The sequence below is a fragment of the Carcharhinus amblyrhynchos genome, chromosome 12 (assembly GCF_965287045.1).
Source record: "Carcharhinus amblyrhynchos chromosome 12, sCarAmb.v2.hapA, whole genome shotgun sequence".
NCBI classification, from domain to species: Eukaryota; Metazoa; Chordata; class Chondrichthyes; order Carcharhiniformes; family Carcharhinidae; genus Carcharhinus; species Carcharhinus amblyrhynchos.
In genome coordinates this window covers 88,765,773-88,784,900 of record NC_137335.1, presented here as the reverse complement: position 1 = coordinate 88,784,900, position 19,128 = coordinate 88,765,773, and the positions used below count along the sequence as shown (strand labels likewise).

General features: G+C 47.5%; 1 protein-coding gene across 2 annotated transcripts in view; it reads left to right on the top strand.

Annotated features, from left to right (window-relative positions):
- Positions 1-19,128, top strand: part of LOC145351213 (protein-tyrosine kinase 2-beta-like) — a 100,267-nt gene that overhangs the window by 30,525 nt on the left and 50,614 nt on the right. The window contains exons 5-12 of one of the 2 annotated variants that reach the window (XM_080200918.1): positions 776-855; positions 2,622-2,684; positions 3,596-3,650; positions 9,597-9,737; positions 11,855-11,926; positions 12,484-12,588; positions 16,194-16,311; positions 17,575-17,602. In XM_080200918.1, the coding sequence (XP_080057044.1) occupies positions 776-855; positions 2,622-2,684; positions 3,596-3,650; positions 9,597-9,737; positions 11,855-11,926; positions 12,484-12,588; positions 16,194-16,311; positions 17,575-17,602 (662 nt within the window). Of the gene's footprint in view, positions 1-775; positions 856-2,621; positions 2,685-3,595; positions 3,651-9,596; positions 9,738-11,854; positions 11,927-12,483; positions 12,589-16,193; positions 16,312-17,574; positions 17,603-19,128 lie in introns of those variants that run through there. The other variant, XM_080200917.1, reaches the window with a different exon arrangement.

The window sequence follows — 19,128 nt, the reverse complement described above, 5'->3', positions numbered from 1 at the left end:
AGAATGACCTCCTCCTGCAGTGTAGGGATTCTATGAATTTCTATATTTCCTTCATCCCTGTGCTTTCTACACTCCTCGAGACTTTTTACACTATTATGTTTTTTGTGACTGTCATTCAGTTTCTTTTTAACTTTGTTTTATGCCTTGTTCTTCTGGATAACTGGGAGCTCTGGATTTGGCAATCCCTCCCACGTTCTTTGCAGGGTAATGTTTGCACTGGGCCTGTCGAATTTCTCCTCGGAATGCCTCCCCCTGCTTTGACACTGTTTTTCTTTTAATAACCGAGTCCAATCCAATCTCGCCAGCTTATCTTAGCTTTGACAAATTTGCCTGGCTCCAGTTTAGAATGTTAACTGTGTTCTATCTTTGCCCTGTTCTATAATGATGTTTAATCAGACGCGATTCTGGTGGTTATCTCTGAAATAGTCGCCCATTGCTCATTCATCCACTTGTCCAGCTTCATTCCCTAAAACTAACTCTAGAATTGAACCCCCCCCTCACTCAGCTTGTGATACGTTGGATGGAAAGGTCCTTGAGAAAGGTGTTCAGGGACATTGTGCCCTCTGTGCCTGTCACACTGTTTGTTTCCCAGTTGATATCAGAGTGTTTGAATTCCCCAATGATTACAGTCACATTGTTTTACACTCACAAATCTCTCTGCGTATTTGCTGTTCTTTCCACTATTTGGGGGTCTGTAGTACAGCCCTAGCTGTGGTCAGGACAGTTCTGTTTAATGACGTTTTGGAGAGTGTAATGAATCTAATTGCCCGCGCAGGTACGCAGTGACTACATGGAAGAAGTTGCTGCTCAAGTGGATCAGGAAACAGCCTTGAAGCTTGGCTGCCTCGAGATCAGGTAACGTTCCATATCTGGAATACTCTGCTGATCCTTTCTGTTTCTGGTCCGGAGTTCGGTGGAAGGGCACCCTGGAGATTCACTTCCTGCAAACTACAATATCGCCAGCAATCCCAGATCAAGGCCGTGTCTGGATTGTCCGGCCGTTAATACTCAATGGGAGGGTGCAAGATTGACCACCTGACCCTGAAAACTTCAAAACACAAATCACCTGTAGCGTGTGGGAGGGGAGAGGCTTGGGAAACTGCCAATCCAGCGGGAAAGATGAGAGTTGTAAATTGAAGGTGCTGATTGATGGGGAAGTTGATGGCCGAGTGGTATTATCACCAAACTATTTATCCAGAAACTCAGCTAATCTCATGGAGACCCGGGTTCGAATCCCACCACAGCAGATGGTGGAATTTGAATTCACTAAAAAATATCTGGAATCTGAATTAAGAATCTACTGATGACCATGAAACCATTGTCGATTGTCAGAAAAACCCAACTGGTTCACTAATGTCCCTTTAGGGAAGGAAATCTGCCGTCCTCACCCAGTCTGGCCTATGTGTGACTCCAGAACCACAGCAATGTGGTTGACTCTCAACTGCCCTCAGGCAATGAGGGATAGGATATAAATGCTGGCCAGTCACAAATGTCCCACAAAATGAGTAAAAAAATGCTCAGTCCAGTCAGCTGTGAGGGCTGGGAGTTTGGGTGCGCCTGAATGATGGAGCAGAGTCAATGGGCCGAATGGCTTACTTCTGCTCCTACGTCTTATTGTATCAGTTAGAGTTCAAGAGTGTGTTAGGAGAATATAATCCAGCTCCCTCACACTGTCACTCAGTAACGCCACACTCACCCCCCCAGCACCCTGTGTTACTGACTGTATCTGTACTGATGTTAATCCAGCTCCCTCACACTGTCACTCAGTAACCCCTCTCCCCCCCAGCACCCTGTGTTACTGACTGTATCTGTACTGATGTTAATCCAGCTCCCTCACACTGTCACTCAGTAACCCCTCTCCCCCCCCCCAGCACCCTGTGTTACTGACTGTATCTGTACTGATGTTAATCCAGCTCCCTCACACTGTCACTCAGTAACCCCTCTCTCCCCCCCCAGCACCCTGTGTTACTGACTGTATCTGTACTGATGTTAATCCAGCTCCCTCACACTGTCACTCAGTAACCCCTCTCCCCCCCCCCAGCACCCTGTGTTACTGACTGTATCTGTACTGATGTTAATCCAGCTCCCTCACACTGTCAGTCAGTAACCCCTCTCTCCCCCCAGCACCCTGTGTTACTGACTGTATCTGTACTGATGTTAATCCAGCTCCCTCACACTGTCACTCAGTAACCCCTCTCCCCCCCAGCACCCTGTGTTACTGACTGTATCTGTACTGATGTTAATCCAGCTCCCTCACACTGTCAGTCAGTAACCCCTCTCTCCCCCCAGCACCCTGTGTTACTGACTGTATCTGTACTGATGTTAATCCAGCTCCCTCACACTGTCACTCAGTAACCCCTCTCCCCCCCAGCACCCTGTGTTACTGACTGTATCTGCACTGATGTTAATCCAGCTCCCTCACACTGTCACTCAGTAACCCCTCTCTCCCCCAGCACCCTGTGTTACTGACTGTATCTGTACTGATAATTCAGCTGCCTCGCACTATTGGATCCAATTGGTAATTTGTCTTCCAAATTCTGCTTAAATTCAGCACATTTCACTATAATTTGTGGATGATCTGGTGAATGTTGTGTGTTAATAATGTCTCCTTTTCCTATCAGGAGGTTTTACAAGGATATTCAACCAAAGGCTTTGGAGAAAAAATCTAATTTTGATTTGCTGGAGTAAGTGTTCTCACGGTTATATTCCCTGTTTGGATGTTGTGATGAAGTGAGTTTTTCACATCTGGAGCGCTTAGTGTTCGGTTACAGTTTATCTCGACTTAGAATTAACATCTGGAGAAGTGAATTCGGAGAGTACGTGCACTGGACAATTAGGCTGTCACCTTTACAGAGTAAATCAACCACAAAGTTCTGTGATTCTTTCACTGGAACGTGACAGCAATATATTTATAACCAGCAGAGGCTGGTCCAGATGTTACAGGGTGACCAACAGGATCTGTGTCCTGGTCCAGATGTACAGGGTGACCAACAGGATCTGTGTCCTGGCCCAGATGTTACAGGGAGACCAGCAGGATCTGTATCCTGGCCCAGATGTTACAGGGAGACCAGTAGAATCTGTGTCCTGGTCCAGATGTTACAGGGAGACCAGTAGAATCTGTGTCCTGGTCCAGATGTTACAGGGAGACCAGCAGGATCTGTATCCTGGCCCAGATGTTACAGGGAGACCGGCAGGATCTGTATCCTGGCCCAGATGTTACAGGGAGACCAGCAGGATCTGTATCCTGGCCCAGATGTTACAGGGAGACCAGTAGAATCTGTGTCCTGGTCCAGATGTTACAGGGAGACCAGTAGAATCTGTGTCCTGGTCCAGATGTTACAGGGAGACCAGTAGAATCTGTGTCCTGGCCCAGATGTTACAGGGAGGCCAGCAGAATCTGTGTCTGGTCCAGATGTTTTCCTTCACACTTCCCCAGCCTCTGGGATCAGTCAGGCTCCTTCATTCCATTGGTTTGACACCTGCTACTTTGTGTTATTCTGCTGTGGAAACCCGCACTTGTCCTGTGAGATGCCCCCTACGAGGCGATGACTATTTGACACTGCACTCGCTGAGATGTTTGTCTTTTACTTTGAAGGAAGGACGTTGGTCTCGATCTGTTCTTTCCTAAACAGCTACAGGAAAGTATGAAGGTAAGAATAAACGCCAATAAATGATTTACCCTCCCGGTTGTGACAATTAGTTAAAGGGAGATGTGATTGAAAATTTCAAGATATTAAGGGAAATAGAGAAGGAGGATAGAGAGAAACCATTCCCGCTGACATGGAGGATGGTGGGGTGGGGGTGGGGGGAGTCTCGGATTTTCTTTCTGCAATTGGCAATGGATTGCTGATCGATTATGCCCTGGTCCTGACAGATTAACGTAAACCAGTTGTTTTCTGGGGAGCTGGTTGGGTAAATGAGATAAAGGGGAGGCGGTTTAGAACGGAGTTGAGGAGGAACTTCTTCACTCAAAGGGTGGTGAATCTCTGGAATTCTCTGCCCGTTGAAGTGGTGGAGGCTGCCTCGCTAAATATTTTTAAGACACGGGTTGATGGGTTTTTGATAAGCGAGGGGATTAAGGGTTATGGGGAGAAAGCGGGAATGTGGAACTGAGCCATGACAGATCAGCCATGATCTTATTGAATGGCGGGGCAGGCTCGAAGGGCTAGATGGCCTACTCCTGCTCCTATTTCTTATGTTCTTAATGGTATTGTTAAGATTCCCAGGAAAAGGGCATTGTTTAATTAAGCACTTATAAAGAGAGACTGTTGGAACACTGCAAACATTATCAGGAGCAGACATTAATGTTGCATTCTGTAAATAAACCTATTATCCAGAAAAGGGAGTGTTTGGTTCAAAGGTGGGGAACCTTTTTTTGATTGAAGGTCATTCCCACAGAGACAAAATCACTGGGAGGAGTGGGGGGGCGGGGCACACGTATAAAAACAACGGAATTTATATTCTTTACAGAGAATACGGAAACCCAAATGCTCTTGCTCTTTATTGAACTCTGTAGTGTTTGCTGACACAGACGATGTGGCTACTTGCAACCCACTTTTCCAAATTTGACATCTGACACGGTTGGTGGTTCTTTGCCAGGGAAAGCTTTGACCAATACTGCTCGCAGCGGTCAGTAGTTCCAAACAGCAACGCAAACCAATCACACCAGTTTGACTTCCACCTCCACAAGAAATAATCCTTTGTCAAGTTTTCGTCAAAAACCCGACATTCGGCATCAGTGTTTGTGTTTCTGAGGACAGAGTGCTGCTTTCAAATCAAACTGTGAGAACAGCACGTGCAACAAAATACCAAGCACATTTATTATGTGGGAACAGAGGATTCCAGACAAGATATCAGGACAGAATCGCTGAGAGGAATTGGGGAATTTAAGAAATTCCACCAAAGAATAATATTCTGTGATGAGGATTGTTGAATTTTGTGAGCAGACTGTGAACTTCCCAGCGGATTTTGCATTAATCTCAGTCCTCCTGATCTTTGCTCTGTCAAAGGAAAATATAGCTCGCTACTGCCTTCTACAACCACACAGAAATCAGCCATTCATCATCAATATCTCCTCACATCCCAGCTGTGGTGTCTGGGAGAAGAGCAGCCAGTAAATAAACCCAGTTTGGCCAGGCTGAGCGTGTCTGGGGAGTGGGAGCTGGGTTTGAAGTGGTGTGAAGTGTGTGCAGAATGGTGAAACTCCTCACCGACTGGGGCTTGTCGCTGTGTTACCTTCAACCCACCCAGAGTCAGGAGCACCCGCCCACTCCAGCTTTCACACTGGCGTTCCCCTCCTCCAGCTTCAAGGTTCAGGAATTAAAACATGGGGTCTGGACCCTGGGAGCTCTCCGCAGACGGGCCGGGATGTCTGAGGTCTAAGATGGCGGAGACATTTTCATTATAGACGCACCAAAAAGATCGCCTGGGTCAGCTATTTGGCCCGTGTCCCTCTATATCCATCTTACCCATGTAACTGTCTAAACACTTCTAAAAAGATAGAATTGTACCTGCCTCTGGATAGCCTCCGACAGCTCATTCCAGACACTCGTTACCCACGTGTGAAATCTGTTAGTTTTTCCTGCCTGTGTTTTGTTCCAGCTCTGAAGCAATCCCACCTTCAACAGACGGTCAGCCTTAACCCACCTTGTTTTTGGGACGTGAGAACTGGTGGGATCTCCATCCTGAAATTGCCCTGGAGAAGGTGGTGTCGGGAATGTAGCTCTTTCATTCTGAGTATTTATACTCGATGTTTGGTGCTGGGTTGTGGGGACCTCCCAGGTTTCAGATATGAGCTGAGATAAATCTCAAAACTGTACAGCAAGATAGTGTTGCTGAAAGTGTTTCCAGCTCGTCTGCTTGTTCTGTCTGTCTGAATGGGTTTGATATTCTCTCTCTAAGAGTTTGTAATCGCCCTCATTGCGCTGTTATTATCCTGTGTGTTGTGCTGTGCTCCACTGTGCTGCTTCCTCTGCTGCCCAGTCTCCTGTCCCGTGCTGCATCTTTTCAGCAATATTCATACTGAATTTAGGATCATTTCTTACCCTGGAGAATATCACTGGGATGAACATATCATTCACACAAAGCAACCTTTATTATTCCTGCAACTGGTACCAACAATATGGTATTTGTTTAACATCTTTAACACAGAGACTATATCCCAGCTGCTTCACAAGCTGCTGTTACGATCCTGGGCTAAAACCTGAAGCTACATGATGACAAGACCCCAACAATTTTTCTATTTTGATACAAGTGTGAGAATAGGATACTTTGCTCCAAGAGTGATTCCCACTGACAAATTAGGGATCTTTTACAGTAAGCAAATTTTATTCAATAACACAGTTTAAATATAATTCTAATAAATGGAGCAGCTCATTAAATAATTAATTTAATTAATTAATAAATAAGCAATGATATTTTAAAATGAAAAGAACTCTAATTTCTAACTTATTACTGTTTCAGTTCCAAATAAACAACATCCTCTTACAGACCTAAATTCCACTTTAAATACAGTTAGCAACCATACATATACTTGCTAAAAGGAATAGACACAGTCTCGATGATCTCGGAGGGATTTTGATTTTCCGAGCAGATTGCAGACTTTTGCCTTTAACAAACCACAGCCAAAACTGAAAACTGTTTTTCTCTGTTATAAATCTAGCTCTTCCCATTAACCACATTATCTCATGACCCTAAAAACCTGGGGAAATCTTCATCTATAAACAAAAATCCATTAGTTCTACCCTAAGTAAACACTGTAAAGCTAAAATGAGTAATTATTCTGCTTTCCCAGCATCTGAGCTGCATTCCCCCCAGACATACGGACTACCTATAGGAAAAAACTGAATTTAAAAATATTCCCCTAAAACATAAAATATGCCAATAGCACACTATCATCACAATGCCATCATAGAACACTACAGCACAAACAGGCCCTTCAGTCCACAAGTTACGCCGATCACATCCATACCTACCAAGCCATAGAACTATCTATAACCCCCAATCCCATTAGATCCCATATACTCATCCAGAAGTCTTTTAAAAGACCCCAGCGAGTTCGCCTCTACCACCACTGACAGCAGTCGATTCCACTCACTCACCACCCTCTGAGTGAAAAACTTACCCCTAACATTTCCTCTGTACTCACTTCCCAGCACCTTAAACCTGTGTCCTCTCGTAGCGACCATTTCAGCCCTGGGAAATAGCCTCTGAGAATCCACCCTATCTATTCCTCTCAACATTTTATAAACCTCTATCAAGTCACCTCTCAACCTTCTTCTCTCCAGGGAGAAGAGTCCCAGCTCCCTCAACCTATCTTCATAAGGCATGCCTCCCAATCCAGGCAACATCCTTGTAAATCTCCTCTACACCCTCTCAATAGCTTCCACATCCTTCCTATAGTGAGGCGACCAGAACTGCGCACAGTACTCCAAGTGGGGTCTGACAAGGGTCTCATAAAGTTGCAGCATTACCTCCCGATTCCTAAACTCAATCCCTCGATTAATGAAGGCCAGTACACCATACGCCTTCTTGACCACATCCTCCACCTGCGAGGCCAATTTAAGAGTCCTATGGACCCGGACCCCAAGATCCTTCTGCTCTTCAACACAGCTAAGACTCCTACCCTTGATATTGTATTCCTGCATCCCATTGGACCTGCCAAAATGGACCACTACATTAGCAAAAAGAAGAATGTTGGGATAAATAAGTGATCAGAAAGGATTATTGGAAGCTCAGTCAACAAAATGAAGTTAAAGAAGCAGTTTCAGAGAAGCGTAGAGTGAGGGTTTGAGGGACGGAGTGTCTGCTTTCCAGAGCTGAAAGCACGGTCAACAATAGTGCAGCCAGAGAGCGGGAGGATGCACAGGACGCCAGAGAGTGTTCTAGCATCAAATGAGGCCATTCATCCCATTGTGTCTGTGCTAACTGTGCAAGTGTCACCTAATGAATCTCAATCCCTTGTTCTTCCTCTTTTCAAGTCCTCATTCCTGTGTGTTGTCTTCCTCCAGCAGGTTAAACTGATCTTCGCTCCTTCCACTAACTCCTTCTCCGCCTGACATGGTGCCCGTTTCTCCCTCAGTAATTTCCTAATATTCCCAGATAGGTGAAAAACCCCGGTTATTCTGTGTATAGTCTTTCCATTATCTGTCTGCTTTCACCCTGCTACCTGTCAGCCTCTGTGAAGATCGCAGAAACAACTGTAAAGAGGCAGGAAAATGCCTGTATTTGTCTCACGGCCTCAGCTGTCTGTAATGTAGGAAACGCAGCAACACTTTGTGCACACGAAGTTCCCACAAACAGCAATGTATTTTTAAATTCATTTATGGTTTGTGGGCGTTGCTGGCTCCCTAGATGAGGGAAGGGCATTTAAGGGTCAATCACATTGCTGTATCAGGCCAGACAGGGTAAGGATGGCAGACTTCCTCCCCGAAAAGACACCAGATGTGTTTTTCCGACAATCGACGAAGATTTTTACTTCCAGATTTTTGATTGAATTCAAATTTCACCATCAGCTGTGGTGGGATTCGAACCCGGATCCCCAGAACATTACCCTGGCTCTCTGGATTGCGAGTCCAGTGACAATCCCACTGCATCACCGCCTCCTGTCTGAGTGGCCCGTGTGCAGAATGGGGGATGGTCAAGAAGCTGAGGACATGGTGTACGGGGCAGTGGCTGGAAGCAGGTGGCCACTTGGTTGTCCGAAACTCTGCTGCAGGGATGCTGACAGGTTTAAGGTGAAGGCCCAGCTGGGAGAGGGAAATAGTGGCACTTCCTCGGTGTTTATCATGATGCCACTGGCTTCAGCAACTCGGCAACAGTCACCAGTGCCAAAAACAGCAGCCCAGAACATCACACGGTGGCTTCACATGCAGAGTTTGTGGCAGAACCCTCCCATTTGCTGCCTGTTTATCTTTTATCATTGACAGAATTAAAAACACAAATGGCCAAATAATCATTGTCCAGGACACCAGGGAGAACCACCTGCTCTTCAGAATAATACCATTGGATCTTTCATGTCAACTGACAGAGGGATGGGGTCTCAAACTGACATCTTAACAAACCCTGTGATAATGCTGAAACCATGGATACCTTACAGTGCAGAAAGAAGCCATTCAGCCCATCGAGCCTGCACCAACTCTCCAAAAGAACATCCCACCCAGACCCTCCCCTTCACCCTTGACCTGTAACCCCTTGTGTTTACCATGGCCAATGCCATCCAACCCACACAGACACAGAGAGAACGTGCAGACTCCACACAGTGACCCGAGCCGGGAATTGAACCCGGGTCCCTGGCGCTGTGAGGCAGCAGTGCTAACCACTGTGCCACCATTCTGCCCTGGGTCCCTGGCACTGTGAGGCAGCAGTGCTAACCACTGTGCCACCATTCTGCCCCGGGTCCCTGGCGCTGTGAGGCAGCAGTGCTAACCACTGTGCCACCATTCTGCCCTGGGTCCCTGGCACTGTGAGGCAGCAGTGCTAACGTCCCCTAGTACAATGGTGAGAATTTTTTATTTTTAGTGTCTCGCTGGAATATTGTGATTGGCTAATTGCTGAAATCAGAGATATCTTCTTTTTCTCTCTCCTCCTCTTCACAGGCCAAGCATTTACGGAAACTAATCCAGCAAACCTTCCTGCAGTTTGGTAATATGAAGGAGGATGAATGTATCTGCAAATTTTTCGAAATCCTTCATACTGTCAGAGACTTTGAACATGAACATTACAAATGTGAACTGGGCGTAAGTTCGTTATTAACCGCTTTTGAAGAAAAGCTTTCTTTGTGTTGTCACCTTGTGGGAACAAGAGCAATCAATGATTAAAGCATTGATGAAATCTGGCCACGGTTCGTTTATAAACTTCCCAGTATTTCTCCTCTCTCCACAGGGATTGGGGACACAGTGGCAGAGTGATTAACATAGAACATTACAGCGCAGTACAGGCCCTTCGGCCCTCGATGTTGCGCCGACCAGTGGAACCAATCTAATGACCCTCTAACCTAAACTATTCCAATGTTATCCATATGCCTATCCACTGACCATTTGAACGCCCTTAAAGTTGGCAAGTCCACAACTGCTGCAGGGAGGACATTCCACACCCTTACTACCCTCTGAGTAAAGAACCTACCTCTGACATCCATCCTATAATTACCACCCCTTAATTTAAAGCTATGTCCCCTCGTGTTAGCCATCACCATCCGAGGAAAAAGGCTCTCACTGTCCACCCTACCTAACTCTCTGATCATCTTGTATGCCTCAATTAGGTCACCTCTCAACCTTTTTCTTTCTAACGAAAACAACCTCAAGTCCCCCAGCCTTTCCTCATAAGACCTTCCCACCATACCAGGCAACATCCTGGTAAACCTCCTCTGCACCCTTTCCAATGCCTCCGCATCTTTCTTATAATGCGGCGACCAGAACTGTACACAATACTCCAAGTGCGGCCGCACCAGAGTTTTGTACAGAGATTAGCACTGCTGCCTCACATCGTCAGGGTCCCGAGTCAGAATCTCAGCTTCTCCCCCCTCAGTGCCCCTGGTATTTTGTTTTTATTCATTTGTGGGGCATGTGCATCGCTGGCTGGGCCAGTGTTTATTGCCCATCCCTACTTGCCCTTGGAGGGCAGTTGGGGATCAACCACATTGGCTGTGGTTCTGGGGTCACCTGTAGGCCAGACCGGGTAAGCACGACAGATTTCCTCGTGAACCAGATGGGTGTTTCTGACAATGAGCAATGGTTTCATGGTCACCAGAACTGAGATAGGCTTCAGTTCCAGCTTTATCTTCTTTGTCATTGGGATTTAAATGTTGTGGTGGGACCGTGAATCCACATTCCCGGAGCGTTAGCCTGGGCCTCGGGATTAACACCCCAGCACTGTTACCACAAAAAGAAATGATAAAATAATAAAACAGGAGCCAGATATAAACACAATACCAATACTCAGTAACACAATAACAACTTGCAAAAAGAATGGAATCCATTAGAAATTATCTGTAATCTTCCAGGGTTTTGCCTTTTTGGAGGTTTCTCCATAGGGGTTTCACCTCTCGGGGTTACACCTTGCGGGGTTACTAACAGTACATCCAAATACTTCCAAAGGTCGACTCGAGGCCAGACCTTCCGAGGTTCCATCTTTCACTCTCCGTCACCCTGACTGTACTATCCTCCAGCACACACACCCAAACCAATTTCACTCTCTTCAGCTTCTAGCCTCCTTCACTGTGTGAATCTTTACCCAAGGCTGTGGATGGATTTTGACCTCTGAATTGTCAATAAAGTGTGAGTAATTGATAACTGAGCAGCATTGCGCTGTTGGTAAATCCCCTTTCCAGCAGCTGCCCTCCTCAAATACAGGAAATCTTTTCCTTTCACCCTCCCCCGCTCCTCTTCCTCTCTCATTTTTCTTCCTATCCCTTTCATGTCTCTCCCTCTCCCCTCCATCTCCGTCTCTCTCCCTTCTTACACTCCCTCTCCCTCTGCTCCTTCTCTCCTTCTCTCCCTAACGCTCTCACTGTTCTCCCTCTCTGTATTCCTAAAGAGATTTTTGGAAAGGTTGTGCTGCTTTTTGAAAGTTGTGGGCAGGATTTTATGTCCCGTTTGGGTGAGACCGGAAACTCCCGCCCGAGGTTAATGGAAATTCCCGTTGTCGGAGCCTTGCCCGTGCCAATTTTGTGACGGGTGAGTTGACAGAGTTCCGGCCTGTGTCCTGACAGATTTCCCTTCAGATCCCCGCTCTCCACACTGATACCCTCTTGTGCTTTGTAGAATGATCTGAAACCCTTCTGTCTGAGTAATTCCTCTTGCAGCTGCCGTGTCCTCCGTTCCGAGCCCCTATGCGATCGTTCTTCTTTATCTTTCAGCAAGGATGGACCATAACGGTGGAACTGGTTATTGGAAGCGATGGAATTGGCCAAGTAATCAATAAGGATGAAGTGAGTAAAGATGCTGAACCGTGACGTTCCGAGTCATAAAACTAACCAGGCCCAGAATGTGACCCAGGCTCACATTCCCACCTGCTGGGAGGTTGGATTTTCACGGGAATGCGGTCTTAATGATTCCAGGGGTGGGCCGAATGGCCACCTTCTGCACTGATCCTATGGTTCTCACTGCCTTGTCCAGCAGCGAGGGCCCAGCAGATGCTGTTTTGACCTGATGTCCACTGACATGGTCCTCGAACCAACAGGCAGAGACCCAGAGCAGCACCAAGATAGTCAGAGGCTGAAAATCTGTATCCCAGACAGCAGAGATTCCCTGGATGGAGGAGGGACAGGCTGATCCCATGATATGAATAAGGTTTTATCCTATTTCTATCCAGTTTAGCAGAATTAAAGTAAATTAGTTAGTCAGGGGAAACGAACTAGGGTAAATGCGTGGGGCTGTGGGGATAAGGCCTGGCTGGGATTGTGGTTGGTGCAGACTGGATTGGCCTCCTTCTGCACTGTGAGGCTCTGTGATAAATAATCTAATTTTATTTTTCAATTCTGAACAGCCTATCAGACTGGCAGAATTTAACCAAATAAAAAGCATCAACTTTGTCCACACGGAGGATGAGAAGAAAACTTCACTGCAGCTGGAAATTAAAGGAGCGCCGCAGGTACAGACATTTGTGAATGGAGGAACGGCCCTCCCGTAACCTCAATCACCCCGCTGTGTACAATCGTCAGCTCTGATCAGCCTGGCCCTGTATCTGTCACTGACGTCTATCTGAGCTATTTGATTGATTGGTGATGGTGGAGTTAGCTCACTCCTGTCGGAGTGAAGAATGCACTCTTTCTGATCTCAGTTTAAATAAACAAAGAACAATACAGCACAGGAACAGGCCCTTCGGCCCTCCAAGCCTGTGCTGATCATGTGTTCCTAATTCAACCATCTGTTTGTATCCCTCTATTCCCAGTCTGTTCATGTGGCTATCGAAATAAGTCTTAAATGATCCAAGTGTGTCCGCCTCAACCGCCTTGCTTGGTAGCGCATTCCAGGCCCCCACCACCCTCTGTGTAAAATACATCCTCCGCGTATCTGTACTGAACCTTGCTCCCCCCTTACCGTCAACTTGGGACCCTTGTGTTTGTCATTTCCAACCTGGGAAAAAGCTTCCAACTGTTCACCCTATCGATGCCCTTCATAATTTTATAGACTTCTATTAGGTCGCCCCTCAACCTCTGTCTTTCCAGAGAGAACAATCCCAGTTTACTTAATCTCATCTCAGAGCTAATACCCTCCATACCAGGCGACATCCTGGTAAACCTTTTCTGTACTCTCTCCAAAGCCTCCATGTCTTTCTGGTAGTGTGGCAACCAGAACTGGACGCAGTATTCCAAATGTGGCCTAACCAACGTTCTATATAACTGCAACATCATATGCCAACTTTTATACTCTATGCCCTGTCCTATAAAGGCAAGCATGCCATATGCCTTCTTCACCACCTTCTCCACCTGTGCTGCCACCTTTAAGGATCTGTGGACTTGCACACCCAGATCTCATTGAGACGTATAAGATGATGAATGGGATGGATAGGATAGAGGTGGAAAGACTCTTCCCGCTCAAAAAAGACAGTAGGACTAGGGGGCACAGCCTCAAGATAAAAGGGGGGCGGTTTAGAACGGAGTTGAGGAGGAACTTCTTCACTCAAAGGGTGGTGAATCTCTGGAATTCTCTGCCCGTTGAAGTGGTGGAGGCTGCCTCGCTAAATATTTTTAAGACGCGGGTTGATGGGTTTTTGATAAGAGAGGGGATTAAGGGTCATGGTGAGAGGACAGGAAAGTGGAACTGAGCAGCGACAGATCAGCCATGATCTTATTGAATGGCGGGGCAGGCTCGAAGGGCTGGATGGCCTACTCCTGCTCCTATTTCTTATGTTCTTATGTTCTTATGATCCCTCTGTGTGTCGATACTCCTGATGGTTCTGCCATTTATTGTATAGCTCCCCCCTACATTAGATCTACCAAAATACATCACTTTGCATTTATCTGGATTAAATTCCATCTGCAATTTCTCCGCCCAATTTTCCAACCTATCTATATCCTGCCGTAATCTCTGACAATGTTCATCGCCATCCGCAACTCCAGCAATCTTTGTGTTGTCTGCAAATTTACCAATCAGTCCAGCTACATCTTCTTCCAAATCATTTATATATATCACAGACAGCAGAGGCCCCAGTACGGAGCCCTGCGGAACACCACTAGTCACAGACCTCCAATCAGAAAAAGACTCCTCCACTGCCACTCTCTGTCTTCTATGCCAACACAGTAAAAAGTCTCACAACACCAGGTTAAAGTCCAACCAGTTTATTTGATAGTAAACCCACAAGCTTTCGGAAACAGTGTTCCTTCATTAGGTGTATGGAGGGTTCCTGTTGTTGTGAGACTTTTTACTGTGTTTACCCCAGTCCAACACCGGCACATCCACTTCTGTGGCCAAGCCAGTTCTGGACCCATCTAGCTAGTTCACCTTTGATCCTGTGAGATTTAACCTTTTGCAGCAGCCTGCCCAGCAGGAGCTGGGTTTTCCAGTGATGTTAACACCTCGACCACACTGGGCAGAGGGTCCTATCCATTCACATTTCAAACATTAGGAGTGTGCAGGATGGGATATTGAAAATCTATCCAGTGATGGTGAATGGGGAAGGGATTGAGAAGTTTGTACGATGGGTATGAACAGGAAGGGCTAAGGTGCATTGGAAAACTAAAAGTTTAACTTGTTGAAAGTTATTACAAAAGAAAGGAGTTTGGTCAATGGGGATTATTTCCTATGGAGAAGAGTTCAGCCCACTGTGTCTAAAGAGGGTGAGTGTGAAGAGGTTTAATCCATTGGGATTGTGTCCAGTGAGCTAGTCCGAGCTGATTGAGACACATCATGAACTTCCTGGACTGCCAGACCCGTGTGTATCCAAACCCTTTTATCTCAATGGCAGCTGATTCTTAACATCACCAATCTGTATTTATTTCTGTTGTGATGGGCTCTATTTATTTGGGTGAGAGTGGGGGCTGCAGGGGGCGTGAGCTAACTGACCATGGCACCGTAGGACTGGAAGCCACTCCAGCTGGGGGTGGCCACGAGGAATGGAGTGAGTAAGGGACAGTATAATCAGGGGGATTGACACTGTTCCCTGCTGCAAGGGGCAGGCGGCTGTGTTATCTGCCTGGTTCAGGACATCTGCTCTGGGCTGGGGAGGAACCTGCAGCGGGAGTGGGGAGGATCCTGTACCTGAACTATCCTTGTACTGGAATCTCCTCGCAGTAAAGGCCAATATCCTACATGCCTTGCTAATTGCTTGTTGAGCTTGCGTGCTGACTTTCTGTGTCAAGTGTTAAGCAAGTGTGAGGTTATCCACTTTGGCAGGAATAATAGTAGGAGGGATTACTATTTAAAGGGTGAAAAGCTGCAGCATGCTACGGTGCAGAGGGACCTGGGGGTCCTTGTGCATGAGTCGCAAAAACCCAGTCTGCAGGTGCAGCAGGTGATCAAGAAGGCGAATGGGATGCTGGCCTTCATAGCGAGGGGGATTGAATATAAAAGTAGGGAGGTCTTGCTGCAACTGTACAGGGCACTGGTGAGGCCGCAGCTGGAATACTGTGTGCAGTTTTGGTCGCCGCACTTGCGCAAGGATATTTTGGCCTTGGAGGGAGTGCAGAGGAGGTTCACTAGGCTGATACCGGAGATGAGGGGGTTGGACTATGAAGAGAGACTAAATAGACTGGGTCTGTACTCATTGGAGTTTAGAAGGATGAAGGGAGATCTTATAGAGATGTATAAGATAATGAAGGGGATGGATAGGGTAGAGGTAGAGAGATTCTTCCTGCTTAGAAAAGATAGCAATACTAGAGGGCACAGCCTCAAGATAAGCGGGGGGTGTGGTTTAGAACAGAGTTGAGGAGGAACTTCTTCACTCAAAGGGTGGTGAATCTCTGGAATTCTCTGCCCGTTGAAGTGGTGGAGGCTGCCTCGCTAAATATTTTTAAGACACGGGTAGATAGGTTTTTGGTAGGCAAGGGAATTAAGGGTTATGGAGAGAAAGTGGGAAAGTGGAACTGATCCACTTCAGATCAGCCATGATCTTATTGAATGGCGGGGCAGGCTCGAAGGGCTAGATGGCCAACTCCTGCTCCTATTTCTTATGTTAAAGATTATTCTTACTGCCGCAGTGAATAACTCCAAATAATAAGACTTCATTTCTCCTGTGACTTCTCTGTTTCTCTGCAGCCGTTAACAATAATAGCCTCGTCGCACGCTACCATGGAAAGCATGGCAGATTTAATCGATGGCTATTGTCGTTTGGAAAATCAAACCATGTCGTCCTTTATCGCAAGGCCAAAGAGAGGTAGAGACAAACGGCAGCAACGCTGTGTGAAAGCTATGACTCCAGACCACACACTCATTACCAATGTTCCATATCAATGTATATTACCCTGGAGTGTGATGGTGTTGTGAATATTTGCTGGTGTAATGGATTAGGTGGATCCGCAGTATGAAGTGATCACAATCATCGCTTTTCCACCTTGTTCCTAACGGGAATTTACACATCCAGCTGGGAAAAACTCTCCTCTCCTGATTGGCTGAGAGGGTTCTAGGTTCTCAATCAGGTTCCTGAGGTCAGAGTTCAGACCGCCCTAATTGGACATCATTGAATCCTCACGTGACCAATTGGAAACTGACGTGATTGGACCAATCATCTGATTTTAGCTGCATCCACTCGACAGCTGATTGGTGGAGAAGCTGTGGGGGGCGGGAGCCTCATGGAAATCGCCCCCCACCCCCCCCCCCCCCCCCACCCCATGCCTTTTGCCGCTGCACAGAGGGGGTTTCCTGTATGAGCTGATGCTGCCTTCACTACCCTGTCCCCACCCGTCACCAGGACGTGTCTTGTTGCCATCCCAGCGGTGAAGGTTCCCAGTGGAGCTCCCTGGGTGGATATCGGAGATATCCCCCGTTGATATGGGAGACCCCGGGGGTGGAGGGTGTTGCACACAGCCACAGATTGCCTTGGTTCACAGACTCCCAAAATACCTGCCTGAAGTGCGGGGACTGTGTTTGTAGAGGTTGTTTCAGACTGCATTCCCTTCTCAGTTATTTAAAAAAAAAACCTTTTGTTGCAGTTTATTTTTGCACTTCAGTCCCACGCTCCCGAACGACAGGTACCCGGTGCGGAGGCGGCGGGGGGAGGTGGGGGGAGGGGGGAGTGGGGAAGGCAGGGGGAACCTCCCTGTGAACCTGCTGCTGGCCTTTAACAGGGTCCGGACAGCGGGTGATCCAGGGGGCTGTCTGCCCCCGTACCGTGGCTACGTTCAGGGCCGAGTGTCCCTGGAGAGAGAGAACGTGTGGGATCCACAGGCACCACCCGGACACTCCATACTCACTGGGCACTGTAGGGGCTGTACTGTGTTATCCACCCCGTTAGTCTCCTTTTGGTTTCATGTTGTAAGTTTCGTTTGTGCTTTACTTTTGTTTTGGGTGGACCCTCATTAAGGGGCTTTCCCATTTGTGCTTTGTTCGTTATTTTATTTAATTTAGTTTAATTGTTTGACTCAAAAGGATTAGAGAACTCGTTTTGTGTTAAATCTGTTGTGACTGTTTCTCTCCGCAGATCATGAACTCCCTGGGCTGCCAGACCGGTGCGTATCCAAACCCCTTCACCTCAATGACAGCTGAGTCTCAACAACACCAATTTGTATTCATATAGCACCCAAAAGACTGAAAGCCCTTCGTTGGATTGTAATCTGATAAAAATTGACACCAATCAAGGAATGGGGGACGGTGTTTCGCTAACCCAGCAGCTTTTAAAAGTGGGGACAGATTTCCAGAGCTTAGGGCGAAGGCAACATGTATCCCCTAACGGCTGTGTCCACAGAGAGAGGAACTGAACTCAGAGGAACAGAATGGTGGGCCAGTACTCTGCTGGAGAATGTTAGAGAGAGACAGGGAAGGGTGACACCATGGAGAGACCAAAATACTGGGGGGAGCGGAGAACTTTCAAACCAAGATATTGGTGGAGCCAGTGTAGGTCAGAGGGCACGAGGGGATGGAGAAATGAGACTTTGGTGCAGGCGAGAGTTGAGGATGATATCGAGGCTGTGGGCTGGGAAATTGGATGAGGGGGTGCTGGAATATTCCATCCTGAACAAAGGCACTGATAAAGGACTCAACAGCAAATGAGGTTGGAGAATTGATTCAAATGACTTTCGATGGCTTTGTGCTAGAGTTTGATTGGTTCTGAGATCACAGACAGTCTGTGTCCAGGCTGCAGTCTGCGTCCAGGCTGCAGTCTGCGTCCAGGCTGCAGTCTGCGTCCAGGCTGCTGTCTGTGTCCAGGCTGCTGTCTGCGTCCAGGCTGCTGTCTGCGTCCAGGCTGCTGTCTGCGTCCAGGCTGCTGTCTGCGTCCAGGCTGCTGTCTGCGTCCAGGCTGCTGTCTGCGTCCAGGCTGCTGTCTGCGTCCAGGCTGCTGTCTGCGTCCAGGCTGCTGTCTGCGTCCAGGCTGCTGTCTGCGTCCAGGCTGCTGTCTGCGTCCAGGCTGCTGTCTGCGTCCAGGCTGCTGTCTGCGTCCAGGCTGCTGTCTGCGTCCAGGCTGCTGTCTGATGTGCCTCCGGTTTTCCCAGGGGAAGGAGCTGTTAATTCTCGGGTCTGTCACTCAGCGAGCTGTGGTCTATTCCTGGGTGAGGCTGTCCGAGTTCACTGCTATCCCTGACGTGTGAACACCCCGGAATTGAAATGCTCCATCTTATCGTGTCTGTTTGCAAACTGACAGCCAGGATGGCCATTGACCATCCAGACATAGGAAATAGGAGTGGGGACAGGCTCAAAGGACTGGCCATTCAGCCCATCGAGCCTGCTCTACCATTCATTGTGATCGTGGCTGATCATCCAACTCAACAGCCTGATCCCCCCCCTCCCCCCACCCCCCACACACCCCCCCCCCCCACCCCCCCATATCCTTTGAGCCTCTTCACCCTGAGAGCTATATCTAACTGGCTTCTTGAAAACGTTCAATGTTTTGGCCTGAGTTGCTTTCTGCGCTGGTGAATTCCACAGACTGACCCCTCTCTGGGTGAAGAAATGTCTCCTCACCTCCGTTCTAAACGATCGACACTGAATCCTCAAACTGTGATTCCTGGTTCTGGACTCCCCCCACCACTGGGGTCTA